Genomic DNA, 18,963 nt, shown 5'->3' on the forward strand with positions numbered 1-18,963 from the left:
TGCCGTCCTGGTCCCAAGGCAGCAAAGCATGACACTGCCACCACCATGTTTCACAGATGGGATGACATTCTTATGCTGGAATACAGAGTTTGCTTTTTGCCAAACGTAACACTTCTCATTTAAGCCAAAAAGTTCTGTTTTGGACTTGTCCATCCACAGAGCATTCTTCCAATAGCCTTCTGACTTATCCATGAGGCTTTCTGCTTGCAATCCTGCCATGTACACCATTGTTGTTCAGTGTTTGCCTGATGGTAGACTCATGAACACTGACATGAGCCAATGCAAGAGAGGCCTGCTGCTCCTTAGATGTTGCCCTGGGGTTCTTTGTGATCTCCTGGAATATTGCATATGCTGCTCTTGGAGTGCTTTTTGTTGGTCAACCACTCCTGGTGAGAGTAACAACGGTGTTGAATTTCCTTCATTTGTACACCATCTGCCTGACTGGATTGGTGGAGCCCAAACACTTCAGAAATGGTTTTGTATCCTTTTCCTGCCTGGTGAGCATCAACAGCATTTTTTCCGAGGTCCTCAGAAATCTCCTTTGATCAAGGCATGGCACAGTTCCTAATGGTTTATGTTCTTAAAATAGGGAAGGGCCTCCCACACTCACACCTGATTGTCATCCCACTGATTGAAATGCCTGACTCAATTTCCTCTTTAAGTGAACTGAAAATCACGTACTTTTTCCAACAAATACCTGTAATATTGGATCTTTTTTCTCAATAAATAAATGAACAAATATAATGTTTTTTGTGTTATTTATTTAATTGGGCTCACTTTATCTAGTTTTTGGACTTGCATGAAGATCTGATCACATTTTAGGTCATATTTATGCAGAAACAGAAAAATTTCTACAGGGTTCTCAAACTTTCTAGCACCACTGTAGCAAATGTTGGGGTGGGAGTGGAATGGTCAATCAATTGGAGGGAGTCACTCTTACTAACTGAAGAGGTGTTCTGCAATGCAGGCATCCAGTATGTATGTCACTCCCCTATTGTAGAGGCCACTACTTTGTGAATGAAGAATATCAAATTGGAGGAAGTACAAGTAAATCTGTGCTTCACCTTAAAAAAAAAAGTGGTTGTGGTTTGAATGATGAGGATAATGGCCAGTTGTTTTATTTGCTCTGTTTGCAAACTAATCTGCTGTGTGAAATGAATTGGGTATTGGTGGCAATGAGCCAGAGTATCTTAAGGCTGACAGTCTCATCAAAATACCGTGAGAGCAAAATGTGGCTGGTGGTGACATCAACTTGAAGGTGTTGGAAATTACAGATGATGACCAATTGAATGTGACGGCTTGTTGTATATGAGATGTAATCAGACAATCCAAGGCTTGCTTTAATCAAGTAAGGTACGCTGAAGGCTGTCTGACCTGCTGAGTATTTATAGCATTTTGTTTTTATTTCATATCTTTTAACATCTGCAATATTTTGCTTTTGGGATTAATGTAGATATATAAATGTGTTGTAGAGAGGATGACTGAATAATGAAGTGAAACATTGAAGATGACAAAACAAAATTGCATTAAAATAATTAAATTTGGCAATGCATTATCTAATGTATACTAGGTGAAAAGTTAAAATATATTCACTGCCCAAAATACATTTTGCTAAACAATGTTACCTTTTCACACAGGTTTACTAATAACCTTTTTGAGATAGGGAAGATGCTTGAATTGTCTTGGTTGAATTTTTAGAATTTCCCTGTGGTCAAGTTCATTTTGTTGATCTATCTGAAAACCCTTGCAAGTTTTATTGTTGCATGATTAGGTTGCCAGCAAATACTTTGTTAAATGTGCTAACATTTTTGGATTTTCAGGAGAAATTAGAACAAGAGCGGAGAGAAAAAAAGAAACAGAAAGAAAAAGAAAGGAGGGAACGTTTAAAAAAGGAGGGGAAACTGTTGTCAAGATCCCAGAAAGATGCCAAAGCAAGAGCTGAGGCCACACTAGAGCTACTTCGTGCTCAGGGTATGTATAAAGTAGAAAAATGTTACGTTTAAATCAGTGGTTCCCAACGTGGGGCGTATGCCCCACAGGGGGGTAATTTGATTTTTAAGGGGGGGCAATTCGAGAATGAGTTATTAACAGTGAATTTTTTCTAGTAAGTCTGAGTATGAGTGTGTGTGCGAGTTAATACATATGTGTATATACAGTATGCATACATAAAAATACTTGTGTGTATGTACATGTGTAATTGCGTATGTACTGTGTATATAGTGTATCACCATCATTACAACCATCAAATGGCTTTCATAATTAAATTAATGAATTGACTGATGTAGGAAGGAACGAATGAACAAGTCCAAACGCGTAAGAAACTCGTACGAGGTCGCGCCAATGCTGCTTTTTGCAGTAGCTTTCGGTTCTTGGTGGTGTGAAGGTGTGTACATTGCGTCATCTCTTTTAAACGGTGTATCTGTCTTTGTATGCTGTAGGAACGAATCGGCATTGTTTTATTTATTTATTATTATTATTTTAATATCACTTAATGTTCTTTTTTTTACAATTTCTTAGTAATTTCTTCCTCAGAACTTTTAACAGTCCTTTGGTTCTTTTATTTTTCTCTTTCATGAATGCCATGTACTTTGGAAGCTTGTTTAAACCAAGTTAATGGTCTTTTAGGCTTCCTCCAGGTGAATAGGAGTTCACTTTTTGAATAATAAGAATTATATATCACCACAGGGGGCATCAGGATTTTAGAGGTGATTAGGTGGGGCATGACCAAAAAAAGATTGGGAACCACTGGTTTAAATATATAGCGATAAGGCACCTGAGGTATTTGTATCTCTGACTGTGATTGTTCTTGGCAAATTTTTCTACAAAAGTGATTTGCCATTGTCGTTTTCTGCACATTATCTTTACAAGATGGGTGACCCCAGCCATTATCAATACTCTTCAGAGCTTCTCTGCCTTGTGTCCGTGGTTGCGTGACCAGGATTTATGATATGACCATCCACCACCTGCTCCCATGGCCTCATGTGACCCTAATCGGTGCGGGGGAGGTGGGCTAAGCAGGTGCTACACCTTGCCCAAGGTTAACCTGCAGGTTAGTGGAGGGAAGGAGTGCCTTATACCACCTTTTGTAGAGACATATCTCCACCTAACTACTCAAAGTGAAAACAGTGCACTTAATGCTAATATCAGAGCTAAATCTGCTTATTATGTAACACAAATAGAGTTTGTACATTATTATGAAAGGCAATCATTAGAAGCTATATAAAATTTAAGGCCAGCAAAGTTGGAAAGAACCATGGGATTGTTGTCTAATTTAGCAAGGAAGAATAACAAAGTTGTGTTCTCAGTCTAAAAAGAAACCTGTGAGGTGATCTTGTGGAGATCTACAAGCTGTTACAAGGGAACGAAAAGGCAAATTTAGATTTTACTTGAAATTGCAAGATTATAGAACTAATGAAAAGATGACATCAATACATTTTTTCCTGAATTAAACGATGTACAGAATAGACATTCGAATGAACTCGTGAGAGGAAAACCCTCAAAAGCATTTGAGGTGAATTGTGGCATTTCACTGAATGGAGGAATTTATATGTTCCAAATTCTCACCTATAACTGCCTAATGTTGCTTAAAGGATTTTTGACAACTGCCTTACTCCCTGAAGGGTAACTTTTCTTATTCTTACAAATATGTAACCTCATTTTAAAAATAGTGGCTGCTGATTATTGTGGATTACCAAAAGCTGGCTTCCATTGGAATAACATTTTCAGAGAAAAACTAAATTGAAAATTTACAACTGTAAATCAAAAATTTACTTTGATTTGTAGGTGTGGATGTGCCATCCAAAGATTCAGTGCCAAAAAAACGGCCAGTCTATGATACACGGAAAAAGAAAAGACAGCAGGAGAACAAAGAAGAAAGCAAGGAAGAAAATAAGGAAGAAGATAAAGGTATGTGTTTTGTGTATAGTTAGACGAAGCATCCTAAATTATTAATGTTTTTGGATGAGTTTAGCCACTTCTATAAAGGTATGCAATTACAAGTACTCAGTTTGTTTTGCTGTGGGTCTTAACACCATGTATTTGGTAAGCATGCATTAAGGATACGTGATTGTCACTAACACTTCACATAACATACAGCAGTTACTCCTGAAAGTCAGAGATATCTTTAAGGTATATAAATGAGGAGTAGTTATTTTATATTAGTTGCTGTCTCTTTGAGTTTACTCGATAGGCAGCGAAGAGGAATGATGGTGGGAGGTTGCAGTTGGAGTATTCAGTGAGAAATTTCATTGTATTATTTTCTCAGCTTTGTTTTTTTTAAGAAGCTGGGCATAGGCAGCATACGGTAGATCAAGTAAAACATTCCCCAACTCAGGATAAAGACTGCAGATATGCAACTTCCAGTTGTGAATAATCATGGACATTTAGGCTACTAATTGGTTGAAAAAGCTTCAGTAAGATTATTATCCTCAATGATGGCAGAAGCCTGTAATACTGAGTCTGCTGCAAGTAAGTTTGTCATTGTATCTGAGCATACAATACTTGTGCATTTGACAAACTCAACTTTGAGTACATAAAGGTGGACATGACTTTTAGTAGTCAGTGTGCTCAAAAATCTTATGTTGTGCTGATTTTTTTCCTATGACAAAAGTATGTGCGCACTGAATGCACACATGACACAGTTTATGTAGGTTGACAAAATATTTGACATAAAACTGCACAGAATAACAACAAAATAACATACATATTTAAGTCACTGAGTTATTTTTTCTCTCTTCTTTGGCATTCACCCTACTTTGTAAACTCTATCTAGACTAATAGGACTTCCATCTAATTGATAGGTTTTGATTCTCATTAATATATCCAAATGACATTCACTTAAACGGTTTCTCAGTTTGTTTTTGAGTTGATTCATTAGGCCTAAACCTCGCTCACAGTCCGCACTAGATGCAAGAAAGGTTCCCCCAATGTCCATCAACTGCGCAAGGGCGCAAGACTGTTCATTTTGAAGTACAAATGCCACCATTTGAGCAAAGTTTGAAATCAGTTTGGATTTAATTTTTTCTTGCAGAGAAAATTTGAAATCATTAAACTGTCTAACTATTACAGTATTTCCAGCTAGAAAATCATGACATTTTAGACATAAGGCATTAACTTGTTCATCGCCAAATGTGAAGTCACAATCTGCAATTGCGGAGAAATCAAAAGCTGACCATTCTTGTACATCATCTTCAGAAAACCTTTCTTCTAAATGAACACAAAGACTATTTCTATTTATAAAAGTCAACAGCGAACTTGTATCTACTGTGACGTTTTCTTCATGTTGTTGGCTTAGCAAAACATTTACTTTGTCACTCCATGAAACATTGTCTCCCAGATACTGCTTTCTTATCTCGTTAATTTTGCCTCGCGCAAAATGAAGTGAATCAATCGGTGTCGGGTCACTCTTTTGCAGAATCTTGCACAGTGCAGCCAGTTCATCAAAGACATCAAAGGTGAGGTGACATAAATTAGTGAAGTGCATTGTGGTATTTGAAAAACCAACTAACTAGTTAACAGAAACATTTAGCTAAAAGATTATTTTCAATAAGTATAATTATTAATTACTACATTATTTTAGGTAACTAACCTTTTGTGCGCACATTAGTTTCCTTTGTGCGCTGGTTGAAAATGTGTGTGCACATACACACAGTTTAGAGGGAACATCGATTTTGGTTCAGTTTCTTGTTAATCATGGAAAGGTTAATGATGCTAATGCCTCTGTATATCAAGGTTAAGTGGTTACATTCTAGTTAGACTCCATTGTTTGAGATGATTGTTGCACAGCTCCTTGTAGAGCGATTATGACTCACCACTTCTCAGTCCGTGCCTGAGCATTGCTTAGGTTTTGCCATGTGCAGGCAGGAATGATTTCATTTGCCGAGTTGCTGCAAGTAGAGTTCCTTAACACTACATTTCATCAAATAACATTGAAGACAATCACTGTCACCTCAACTCTGGAATTCAGCTGTTCACTCTTGCCTTGTCCAAAGCTGTAGTGAGGTTTGGAGAAGAATTGCTCTGGCAATATGTAAATTGTCCAGAAGTCCGATTTGATAGCACTGTGGACCGCATCTTCCATTCACTTCAACAGGTGGGCAGTAGACTGGGCAGGAATTAGTTAAATTGGTTTTGTTGTTTTTTTTTTGTGAATTGAACCTTCCTGGGTAATGGTTTACAGTGTTAGGTACATTTTGGTCTTGTAATTTTACTACAGCAGCCTGGCTTGATGGATGGCTAATTCTGGAGTGCATGTCTACAATGTTACAGCTAGGTGGTGTTTCATTCCATATCCTTTCTCGAGTCAGAAGGAATGGCTGAGAGAACTAGATATCATGTTGAATGAATTGTATTGGTGCTGGTGGGAATTTCAAGATGAAGGCCAGATAGATCATCTACTCTGCAATTCTGGCTGAATATGTTTGCAAATGATTCAGCAAGGCAGGGCTAAAGGCATAGCTTGATATTACTACCATCACCAAGGATGGTACTATTCTTGGAGCCCCCAACTAACATTGGGGGTGTTAAATTGTTCATCATTCATTAGATCTGATCTAGGGTTGTGGCATGCTGGGTTCTCACTGTTGCATGTTGTATTTGCTGTTTCACATCCCATGTAGTTGTATGTTAGCATTTCATTTTGGGTAAGCTTGCTCTGCATTCTTTGTTGAGCCAGGCTTGGTACTTTAGCTAAATTGGAATGGTAGGGCAGTGGTCAAAATCAGATTTATTATTGCTGATTTAGATTACATTAAGTATGTTGTATTATGGCAGCAGTACAGTCCAAAGAGTAAGAATTACTCTAAATTACAAAAATTAAATTAAAAAAAGTAGAATTGGTGGACCTTTCAGAAACTTGGTGGTGAAAGGGAAGAAGCAGTATCTGAATCATTGAGTGTGGGTCTACTACAACTACAGGATATATCCTGGCTGGTGATGGATACCACTTGAGGCACTGCCTATTATTGATGCCCTCAATGATGGGTAAGGTTATGCCTCTGATGAAGATGGCTGAGTCTGTTGTGTTTCTGTGCATTGGAGCAACCATACCAGGCTTTGATGGAATTACTCATAGTGCTCTCCACCATACATTTGTAGAAATCTGTAAGTCCTTGGTAACATTTTAAATCTTTGCAAATTCCTAACAAAGTAAAACTACTGGCATGCCTTTTTGGATTACAACAATGTGTTGGGCCCAGGAACTTGAAGTTGCTCACCCTTTCTAAAGCTGACCCCTCAATGAGAACTTGTTCTCCTGTCTTCGCCCTTGCTTTGTTGGGTGGTAGAGTTGGTCTCCTGACTTGGTGAGTCTGGGTAGTCTTGTTTTGTCGTGGATTTGGAGCTCCTTCCCGGGGAACGCACTGAGATGGTAATGCGATATTAATACGCAGCAGCCTCTCCGGACTCTGGATTTGGGGATTGCCAAACGTTATGTGGATTTTCTGGTGTAGTCTGTTTTGTCATGTGCTTTTGTGATATCATTCTGGAGGAACGTTGTTTCTTTTTTTTTAACTGCATTGCAGTTGTGGTTTCTAAATGACAATAAATCGAAATTCATTTCAATTAAGTCACCAATAAATTCCTTGGCCTTGCTGGCATCGAGTGCTAGGTTGTTGAGTCACCACTCAACCAACCATCTATCTCACTCTGTGTGCCTCCTCATCACCATCTGAGTTTCTGCCAACAACAGTCATGTCATCAGTCCTTGGCCACAGAGTCATGAGTGTAGAGCAGTGCCTCAAGGAAGATCCTTGAGGTGTGCTGGCATTAATTGTCAGCAAGGAGAAGATCCACACTGACTGGTTGTCTAGTGAGGAAGTTGAGGTTCCTGTTGCAGAGGGAGACAGAGGCTTTGGTTTTGAGGCTTGAATTTGCATGACTGAGGTTAAATTGTGTTCATGTCATTTCTGCCTAGAGGGTTCCCAACCTTTTTTATGCCATGGACCAGTACCGTTAAGCAAGGGATCCATGGACCCCAGGTTGGGAACCCTCTGGCCTAGATAAGTAGATGTGAGTAGGATGTTTCAAATAGTGGGGGAGTTTAGAACTTGAAGGCACAGCCTCAGAATAGAGGGATGTTCCTTAAGAACTCCGATGAAGTGGAATTTCTTTAGCCAGAGGGTGGTGAATCTGTGGAACTCATTGCCACAGGTGACTGAAGAGGCCAAGTAATTGAGAATATTTAAATAGAAGGTTGATAGGTTCTTGATTCGTCAGGGCATCAAAGTTTATGGGAGGAAGGCAGGAGAATGGGGTTGAGAGGGATAATAAATTAGCCATGAAGGCTCAATGGGCTGAATGGCCTAATTCTGCTCTTATGTTTTACAGTCTTGTGGTCTATGGTATGGATGTTTATGATACTTGAGTACAGTCATCCCTCCTTATCCGTGAGGGAATGGTTCCGGGACCTCCCTGTGGATACCAAAAAATGCGGATACTCAAGTCCCTTATTTAACGTGTCTTAGTGCAGTGGACTTTAGGACCCAGCGGAGCTCGGGACCCGCCGGCCGTGGCTGCTGGTGAATCAGCAGTGTTTCTGTTCTGTTGACGGAAAACGATTACAATTGAAAATAAAGTGGAAATAATAAAGTGATCGGAAAGAGGTGAACCGCCACCGGTCATTGGAAAAGCGTTAGGCTACAGTCCGTCAACGATTGGAACAATTTTAAAGGATAAAGAGAGAATTATAGAGCATGTGAAAGGCCCTGCCCCGATGAAAGCTATAATTATTACTAAGCAACGCAGTCGTTTAATTATTGAAATACATATGTTTCTTAAGTGTTTTATATGCATGGAACGGTAAAATATATACCATGACAAACGTTTGACTAACTGGGGCTAAGTAATACCAGATATACCTGTTCCGATTTACGTACAAATCTAACTTAAAGACTGCCTGTACTTTAAATCATCCTTAAATTACTTATAGTACCTAATACAATGTAAATGCTATGTAAATAGTTGTTATACTGTATTGTTTAGGGAATAATGACAAGAAAAAAAAGTCTGTACATGCTCAAACAATGAGTGCTGGAGAGAGAACTTCCGGGTTTTCCCGATCTGCGGTTGGTTGAATCTGCGCATGCGGAACTGGCAGATAAGGAGGGCCGACTGTATTCAGGCTTATGAAGTGACATCTGTCTTTTGCTTTTTTAAAGTCAAGTCTGTTGTTAGTTCCTATTTCTGTAACAATTTCTATGTACTTGTATTTAAAACCTTTTAATGGTTGTTGTGAAAATATAGACGCAATTTAGAACGAGTGATTTTTAGCTATTTTTTAATTATATTTCATTTTTTGATCTCTTCATTGTTACTTCAAATCAGATGACTGACATAGAAAAGTTCTAGCTCTGGAGATGTAGTTAGGTACAGCCGCGTTTGCATTTATCTGTCTTCATTTGTGCAACATATCTGGCCCTAATACATGCTAAGAATATAATATTCACCTTATTACAGAAGCTTTGAAGGTCAGTCCAACCCAGCTACTTGAAGTTGAAGAATTAGATGTGACGGAGACACCAGAAATAGCTTCAGAAGCTGTAATAGGTTAGTAGTTTTATTTATTATTTCTGTGCAAAATGCTGCAGCCTCTTGTGTTTATTTCTGCAATGAATACGTTGAACTCATGAGTGTCTTGCTTTGCTTCATACCAACTTGTAGTCAAGTGAAGAACAAATGGGTACAGTAGAAATAACACACCCTTTGCATATATATTTCTTCAATATCGTTATTGGATTAGGTTAACACAGGACAGAATAGTGATGAGTTTGACTCCATATTTAATGGGTTAGTTGAGTGAAAAGGAAGACTTACTGGAACATTGACATGATTGGAATAGATGTAAAGGACAGAAAATCAGAGAAAATAAAACCATTTGCTTGAATGAATAGTGTACCCTTTTGCTAATTTGTCTCTTAATAAATATATTATTTTGAGAATCTATGAATGGAAGTGAAAATTAAGTTTTAAAATGTGGTCACTTAAATTTCACAGAAAACCAGTTGAAAGTCCATCACCTTCTCGTTTGTACTACTTGCCAACCCATACTTTCTTATTCTAGCTGCTTCTCCCTTCCTTTCCAATCTTGATGAATGGTCTGGCCTGAAATGTTGACTTGTTACTCCTTTCAATAGATATTCCCTGACTTGCTGAGCTTCTCCAACATTTTGTGTGTTACACTTAACACATCAAGTGGAGTTTGTCCACTACCAATTACAGAAAATATTGTATGTAATTCCTTGCAGAATTTGGAATGTTCATAAGCTTCTTTACTTTTTACTTTCACTGATTTAATATAACAGCCTTTACCTACAGTGAAAGTCTTCATTTTTATTTCTATTGGGATTCTACTTAGCAAAGCTTAATGTTACAAAGTTGAATATTTTCACATTGCTATTTGAAATCCTTTTCAAAGCACCCAAGGAAAAAGAAGATGACGCTGATCTTGATGATTGGGAAGCTATGGCAAGTGATCATGAACATGAAAAAGGTATGTATCCACTCCATTTCTTCCCATCCCAAAAGTTTTTAAATGAATTCAGAGTGCAATTGGATCTTTTGCTATAGATACTTTTTCTCCCTTAAAAAAAACCTTATTTAAAGTATACCTGGTGTTTGACAATAATTTAGAGATTTTTTCCCACCAATTGCTTATCTGTCTGGTATCGTGTTTATAGTTAAGTGGATTCCTTGGTTAATACTATTAATTTAATTAATACTTCTGAAAAATTTTTGATTAGAAGTGAAAACAGTCCACATTGAAGTAAAAGAAGATGCTGAGGTGGAGGAATATGAAGAGGATGAAGAGGAGGATGATGATGATGAAGAGGAAGAAGAGAGTGAAGATGATGGTGCAAGTGAGGAGAGTGAGGCTGAAGAGGAAGAGAAAAGTTTTGATGAAACTAGGACAGTATCAAAGAAAGTGGGTAAAGAATCTGAGATGGTAAAGAATGATAAACCAAAACTGACAAAAGAGGTTAGCTCAGATTCTGAACTTGAATCTGATTCAGACGATGGCCGGACAAAAGAAGAACGAATATATGATGAAGCAAAGCGACGTATTGAGGTAACGTTTCTGCTTAATATTTAAATCAAAGCAATCATAACATTTCTGAACAGGTAAGGATTATAATGCATTGCTACATGCAAGTTTTATGTTTGATGAGATGAGCATACTTCTGGAAAGATGATCATTCATTCTTCATTCTTATCTGTCCCTGAACCAAGAGGCTCCCCAGGACATTTCAGAATATGAAATGGATTTCATTAGTGAGTCTCTTCTCGCCTTTATTAGATTGTATAAGGATGACACATTTTCTAAAGGGTATTAGTGAACCAGATGTTTTAATCATCATCATTACTCAAACTAGTTTTCTATTCCAGTTGTATTTCTCAAATTCAAATTCCTCAGATGTGGAATTTATATTAGTCACACTAGATCAAACTAGCTTTTGGCTTCCGTTTCCCTGGAAATTTTAAACAATTTTAGTGTATAGGTTTCTGAACAATTTTTAATGTTTTCTTTAAATTTAATAAAACTAAGAAGTCTGAAACAGTTTTGGTACAAGATTCTTGAACTGAAATGTACCTGTTTTCCCTTCTACAGATACTGACTGACCATCTTCCATTATTTGGTAATTCTGTCAGTATTTTGTTTTAATCCATTAAATTAATGGTCACATTTTTAGAAATATCAGGATTAACTTATCACAATATCGGTCAAGGGAATTTGTAATTTCTTCCATTCATGAGGCGTGGATATTGGATCAGTTGGAAATTTTCAAGACGGGTTCTAAGGTTTTGTGCTAAGAGTTTTGAATTCATTGAGTAAAGGCAGTTGGATACATTATTCAAGTCCATGTCTGCATGCAGCACTACCTGGACAATTTTTAAGAATGGTTTAGTAAATGGCCAGTGATCTTTATTCAATACCATGACCATCAATAAGAGTTTTGCCACTACCTTTGATATTCATCAACTTCATCACTGCCAAATTCTACATTCTTAATGTCCTGAGGGTCACTATTGATCTGAAACTTATTTGATCCAGCTGCATAAAGACTAACTATGTGAGTATCTTGGGATCTTTCCATTCATATGTCACGGTGACTGTTCCATTCATACACCCATAATGCTACATAGGGATTATCCTCAACGTACAGGATGTTGTGTTGCAAGATGGCATATCTTCAGGAGTGATTGGAAAGGGCATTAAACACTGGCCTTGTCAATAGCCTTGTGTATGGACTAAATGCAATAGTTATGGTACATGAGCCATGTTTTTAGTTCATCTGCAGAGTGACTTGTTTTCTGTATTTCTGCAATTTGAATAATAAATTGTATTTGTATGTGCATGTTCCAGATTTTTCAGTTGTGTTCTTTGATTTCAAATTTGAAAGTGTCCTTTTTTTTTGCTTTCTCAGAAACGCAGAGCAGAAAATGCCCTGAATGTAAATACTGAAAAACTGCGAGCACCAGTTATTTGTGTTCTTGGACATGTAGACACTGGAAAAACCAAAATTTTGGATAAGGTATGTAAAATGGAACCTGCATTTGCAGAATTGCAATGTACTACAACTCAGTGAGGAGCTCACAGCTTCAATCTGGCAGGCACAAGTGAAGGTTCAGTTGTTTTGGTGAGTCGTGGTGCTCACAGTGTTGTTTAGTTTAGACAAGTTAGAAAGTATTCCTAACTAAAGCACTGTAGATGATTAAGGACCTTGGAATTAAGACAGCAGGAAATGAAAATATATGATAAAAATAAATGTTTACAACAATAGAAAGTGGAGGGGCATACACTGCAGAGAATTTAAAAAGAAGGAAATGAGGGTTTGAGAAAATATTGGCTGATAATGTCAGGGGAAGGGAAGAAATACATTTTATTTTATTATTTAGAGATACAACATGGTAACAAGCTCTTCCAGGCCAACAAACATTTACCACCCAATTACACCCTTGTGACCAATTAACCTACTAGCCTGTCTGTCTTTGGAATGTTGGAGGAAACCAACACGGTCCTGGGGAGAATGTACCAACTCCATACAGACTGTGGTTGAAACCAGGTCATTAAAACAAATCAGTCAAATGCCTAGGTTGATTAACCTTTAAGGAACACTTATAATGGCATTGTATTCAGAAGTACTAAATGGTGCACCACGTGTCATCACAAAATTTGAGGCTGCGACCAATCTTGAGTATAAGAGGCAGAGATGGAACTGGTAACTGGAATTAGCTGAATTGACTATGAACATCAACAAGTTAGTTTTATGGTGTCCCTCACCGGTGCTCATGTTGGTGTGCCATGTCGTACTGCTCTTGTCATCAGTGTCTGCTAAGCCCTGCAAGTGCTAATGCACTTGTTGCACACCAACAGCCACTGATTTTTTTAAAATGAAAATTACATGTATGTAGATTTATGAAGCAAACACCTCTCTAAAATAAATATTCCACAAAGAGTTCAAGGGCCATGAGGTAATGTTACAGCTATATAAGACTTAGTTAGACCTCACTTGGAGTACTGTGTTCAGTTCTGGTCACCTCACTACAGGAAGGACGTGGATACTATAGAGAGAGTGCGGAGATTTACAAGGATGTTGCCTGGATTGGAGAGCATGCTTTATGAGAATAGGTTAAGTGAGCTTGGTCTTTTCTCCTTGGAGCGACGGAGGATGAGAAGTGGCCTGATAGAGGTGTATTAGATGATGAGAAGCATTGATCATGTGGATAGCCAGAAGCTTTATCCCAGGGCTGAAATGGCTAACACGAGGGGGCATAGTTTTAAGATGCTCAGAAGTAGGTACAAGGGGGATGTCAGGTAAGTTTTTCACACAGAGGGGTGGGTGTGTGGAATGCACTGCCAGCGAAGGTGGTAGAGGTGGATACAATAAGGTCTTTTAAGAGACTCTAAGATAAGTACATGGAGCTTAGAAAACTGAATGGCTATGCGGTAGGGAATTTCTAGGCAGCTTCTGGAGTAGGTTACATGGTTGGTATGACATTGTGGGCTGAAGGGCCTGTAATGCGCTGTAGATTTCTTTCTTTTTCAATCTTTATTATTATTATTAATATCAACATGATAAGATTAATACATAGATAGTGGGATTACAAACTTACAAATTTAAACTGAACATAAAAGGATACACAAGCAATAGTTACAATATAGTTAAGTCCCAAATCATGAATGATACAAATATATAAACAAAGCAAAACTAGGTATATCATATTATATGTAAAAAAAACAGAAAAGAGAAAAAGAAAAAAAAAATTTAACCCTAAGAAAAACTAATCTAACAACCTAATAACTAATAAAGAGGAAAAAAAAGAAGAAAAAAAAAGAATAATGGGCTGTTTATAGTATCTATAAAAAAAATACAAAATCATCAGTGTCGCCAACTCCGATCCTCTCAACAGAAGATCTATTTTGTTGAATTGGAAAGAAATTAATCCCCCTACCGTATTTCATTGGCATTCTCAAACTATGTTATGTCTAAATTTGGAGAAAATTAGAAGTGTTGTATTTGACCCTTCTATTAAATTTGAAAAGACATGGAGACCATTTATTCAATATTTTCATGTGATGTAATTTGACCCTGTTCCAAACCTATTTGTTTTCCGGTTTTGATTATACATATGTTGAGAGGATCGGAGTTGGCGCTGTAGATTTCTATTTATATTTCTATGGATTTTACCTAAAGCGATTTGAAACTTGTAGTTTTTAATAAAACAATTCAGTAGATTTTATTAATGTGCTTCTGTCTTTAATATTATTCAGTAAGTTGAATGGTAATGATGCATTCAGAAAAATGGTGCATGCTACTGTTGTCCACTGTGGAGTTTGGAGCTATCAGATTACACATAAGCAAAAAAAAAACTAGGTACTCAGGTTAAAACAAAAATGTAATGGAGCAACAAACTGCTGGAAGAACTGAATGGATCAAGCAGCAGCTGTGGGAGGAAAGGAACTGTTGACATTTTGGTTGAATTCTTTCAGCAGATTGTTGCTTCAGATTGTAGTATCTACAGTGTTGTATGTTATCAAAAATGTAATGAGCTTGCAGAAGGATGGGAAGTTGGTAGATTTTTTTTAAACTTTATTTTTATTGTTTGGCCGATAACAGAACAAACAGGATAAAAACAGACAGGGTCATCATAGGTGAAGTAAAATCCGTATGTTATAATAGAAAAAATGAATTGCGAAATGGGTTACATTGCTGTATCTAGGTTAATCAAACTCTTATGTCCATAATTGTCCTTCAAAGTCTCAGGGGACCTTAAGATCCATAACTCTAAAGTCCATTCTACAGGTTCCCTCATAAGAAGAAATAAAACAAAGTTCTTCGAACCAAATAAATGTGCAGTGAAGAAGTCATTTCTGGCTCAAATAAAATGTCCAATTTTCCCAGTATCTTTCAATTTTTTTAGTGGCATGTCTCAGAGAGAAAGTCAATCGTTCCATAACATAAATTTCTTGAACTATTTCTATCCATTCCAGGACTGTAGGAGACTCTTTGCTTAGCTGGTAATCGTTTTCTTACTGGCTGCTAGTAGTTACAAATATCTTTCATGTTTTTTGAGCCCATTTGGTACGTTACCCAAATAATGTTGAAGTCAAAATTAATCTTGGGGCTGATTATTGACCTTATCTCTGTTACTACATCTAACAAATAAGACAAAGTCTTTGGACACTCCTAGAAAATATGAAAGTGATCAGTCAACATATTATTACACATTCTCCAACATTGACCTTGTTCAGGTCTGTTACTTTGTAACTTTATTTTTGGCGTTATGAAAAATCTTGTATTCTTCCAGGTGAATCCCCTTCACAGAACTGAGCTTGAAGTAGTCAAATGTGTTCTGCATATGTTTAACCGATCATCTTCTGTCAATTTTATGTTGGTTTCTTTCTCCCATTTTGATTTAACATACATTGTGGAGAGACCCCTGTTAGATTGTAAAATCGAGTAAATCCTGGTTATCAGGTTCTTTTTAATATTACCTTTATACACATCAATGAATATATTAATCAGACTTAACCCTTTCTCTCCAATAGTTTTAATATTATTAAAATATTGTCTTAGTTGAAGATATCTAAGGAAGTCTAAGTGATATATTTCTGTGAGTTGTTGAAAAGACTCCAAACCCTTAATGGAGGACATTGTGCAGTATGAGGTGATTCCCTTACTTGTCCAATGTGTAAAATCTACCATCCAGTTGTGCTGGAAGGAATTCTGTGTCATGTGCTGCCCAACGTAGTATTCTTACATTTCTTTCAAACTTTGGGTCTTTAAATTCTTTATACCAGATGTTTAGATGGATTGTTGACCACTTAGTTTATTTAAATGCTTCTTTGGGAGTCTTTTATCCCCCAGTAAAGATTGGAGAGGGATATTTATTAGACTTTGTTCTAAATCCTTCCACTTTGTCTCACAATTAGGGTTACAACAACAGATCAGACTGCGCAGCTGTGTTGCTCTATAATAGTCTTCAAAGCAAGGCACTGCAAATCCTCCTTTATCCTCATTCCAGGCAGCTGTAATGTCTGAAATCTAATTCTTGGTTTCTGTTTTCCCCAAATAAATGTTGGAATCATTCTGTTCCATTCATTAAATTGCTTAAAAAGCACTTCAACAGGCAATGATTGAAAAAGAAAGAGCAACCTAGGTAATACATTCATCTTCATGGCTTCTATTTGATTATACATATTCATTGGCAGCAACGACCATCTATTTAAGTCTGCCTTAATATCAGCTGTTATGGGAATGTAATTATGTTCGTAGGTAGTAGACAAGTCTTCGGGTATTTGCACTCCTAGGTATTTAATAATATTACCTTTCCGTTTGAATTTACTCTTTCTGTAAATGTTTTCTTGTGGTTTCTTCAGGTATTTGCAGTCTTAGGTACCGGTATTTAATAATATGGGAAGTTGGTAGATTTAAATGTAATTGTGAAAGAAGTAACCTTGGAATTTTATCCGTTTCATTTTATTTTGACACTAAAAATGGCCTTTAATAAGAGTAGAAATGCTGAATGAAAACTTTTTTTTAAAATGTTCTGAGTTCCCCCAGCATTTTGTGTATATTACTTCAGATTTCCAGTATCTGCATTTTGCTGTTCCACTCTAAGGTCTCTGTGAAGTATCCCTACTGTGAAAAGGTAGCTCCAGTCTTTGACAGGAGCTGTGAGACCCTTCCTCACTGCTGCCCTCTGGCTCTTCAACCATGTGCCTCCCATTCTCCACCCTTTTATTTTGGCTTTTGCACTCTTTCTTTCCAGTTGTGATGAAGTGTCTCGCTGAAACATCAACTGTGCATTTCCCTGCATAGATGCTGCTCGACTTGTGAGTTGTGAGAAAATAAGGTTCATTGAAAAGAAATGTATTTATGCGAATATTTTATAATGAGACTTTTTAATGTATATTATGCTCTTTTTTTCCCCCCATCCTTAGCTTCGTCATACTCATGTCCAGGATGGTGAAGCGGGTGGTATAACTCAGCAAATTGGTGCAACCAATGTTCCTCTTGAAACAATTAAGGAGCAAACTAAGATGGTGAAAAATGTAAGTGTGAAAATTGAGACTAAGAATAGATTTCCTCTGTGGTACTTAGACACGTGAAATTTCCAATTTATCTGCAGTTGGTATTAATTAAATGTTTAAAGAAATAATCAATCTTTGGTAACTCTTACAGTTTGACAAAGATAACATTAAAATACCAGGAATGCTGATCATTGATACACCAGGCCACGAATCCTTCAGGTAAATGTTTGCTCTTTTAGAAGAATAACAATAAAAGGCATGATTATTATGACCAAAGGAGCATCCATTTGTAAAAATGTAGCATTGGTGTTTGAGGTCAGAATGGGTGGCTTTTATTTGTAGCATGTCCATTCTGAATATTCACTTTCATTTTACTGTTTGTCTTCTAAGATTGCAGAGAAGTTATAATTCAGATGATGTGATAAGTACTGGTGGAAATTTTCCATAACTGTTTATCTGTTGACGCATAGATTAAGTATAGTAGGTTTCTTTTTCTTTGCCATTGGAGTCATTTTTATTGTTATTTCCTAATTTCACTGCCAGTACTTCTGATTAACACCTTCGGCGCTGAATGATTGAGTTGGTGCAGCAATGATTTATCTCACGTAATTTTGCATGTACCATACGGTAATTCCTTTCTTGCATGTTCATGTAATTCATGATTGCAACTGTATTTCATATTTGTTCATATTTCCTGAAGCAGTAGGCCACATGATTTATTAAATTAATTTCACATTGCAGAACAGTCCCATTCCCTAAAATTCAATCCTGAAATCTATTTGCTGTCTTTGCATTCCCGTAAACTTCTGCTGAGATTCTACCATCCATTACACCTCACGATAATTTAACATGGCTTATTAACCTATGAACCAATACATCTTTAGAATGAGATAGGAAACCATAGCACAAAGGGGAAACCCATGTAGTTTCTGGGAGAGCATTCGAACAATACATAGTCAGTGGTGGAGACCAGAATTGCATCTGGCTCACTGAAGTTGTGAGGTGACTAGCTGTACAAACTGCACTACATGCTACCTTGGAAGCTTATGAGTTTCATGCTCTTAAATTATAGATTCTGTATATTAAGTCACTATTGTTTTCTCCTTACTTGTAGTAACTTAAGAAATAGAGGAAGTTCTCTTTGTGATATTGCTATCCTCGTGGTTGATATCATGCATGGATTGGAGCCCCAGACCATAGAATCTATTAACCTGCTAAAAGAAAAGAAATGCCCTTTTATTGTTGCACTTAATAAGGTGAGTGATGACTGTAATAAATTAAAATTTAAGCCCAGCTCTTATTTTTGTGGTGAAATTGTAACTTAAATGTTGTTTCTTCTCTGATTTTAGTTCAGTTCCTTCTAGTCGAGTTCCTTCTTTCAAAGAATGGAAAGATGAAATTAGCAAAGGCAATTTTTTTTTCATTCTACTTTT

General features: G+C 37.0%; 1 protein-coding gene across 1 annotated transcript in view; it reads left to right on the forward strand.

Annotated features, from left to right (window-relative positions):
• The window catches only part of eif5b (eukaryotic translation initiation factor 5B), a 63,450-nt gene that overhangs the window by 16,959 nt on the left and 27,528 nt on the right, over positions 1-18,963 (forward strand). Inside the window, exons 6-14 of the mRNA XM_073043478.1 lie at positions 1,821-1,971; positions 3,784-3,906; positions 9,454-9,543; positions 10,412-10,486; positions 10,737-11,062; positions 12,420-12,527; positions 17,441-17,551; positions 17,682-17,749; positions 18,645-18,786. Of these exons, the coding sequence (XP_072899579.1) occupies positions 1,821-1,971; positions 3,784-3,906; positions 9,454-9,543; positions 10,412-10,486; positions 10,737-11,062; positions 12,420-12,527; positions 17,441-17,551; positions 17,682-17,749; positions 18,645-18,786 (1,194 nt within the window). The remainder of the gene's footprint in view (positions 1-1,820; positions 1,972-3,783; positions 3,907-9,453; positions 9,544-10,411; positions 10,487-10,736; positions 11,063-12,419; positions 12,528-17,440; positions 17,552-17,681; positions 17,750-18,644; positions 18,787-18,963) is intronic.

Source organism: Hemitrygon akajei, chromosome 4 (assembly GCF_048418815.1).
Source record: "Hemitrygon akajei chromosome 4, sHemAka1.3, whole genome shotgun sequence".
In the NCBI taxonomy this organism is placed as follows: Eukaryota; Metazoa; Chordata; class Chondrichthyes; order Myliobatiformes; family Dasyatidae; genus Hemitrygon; species Hemitrygon akajei.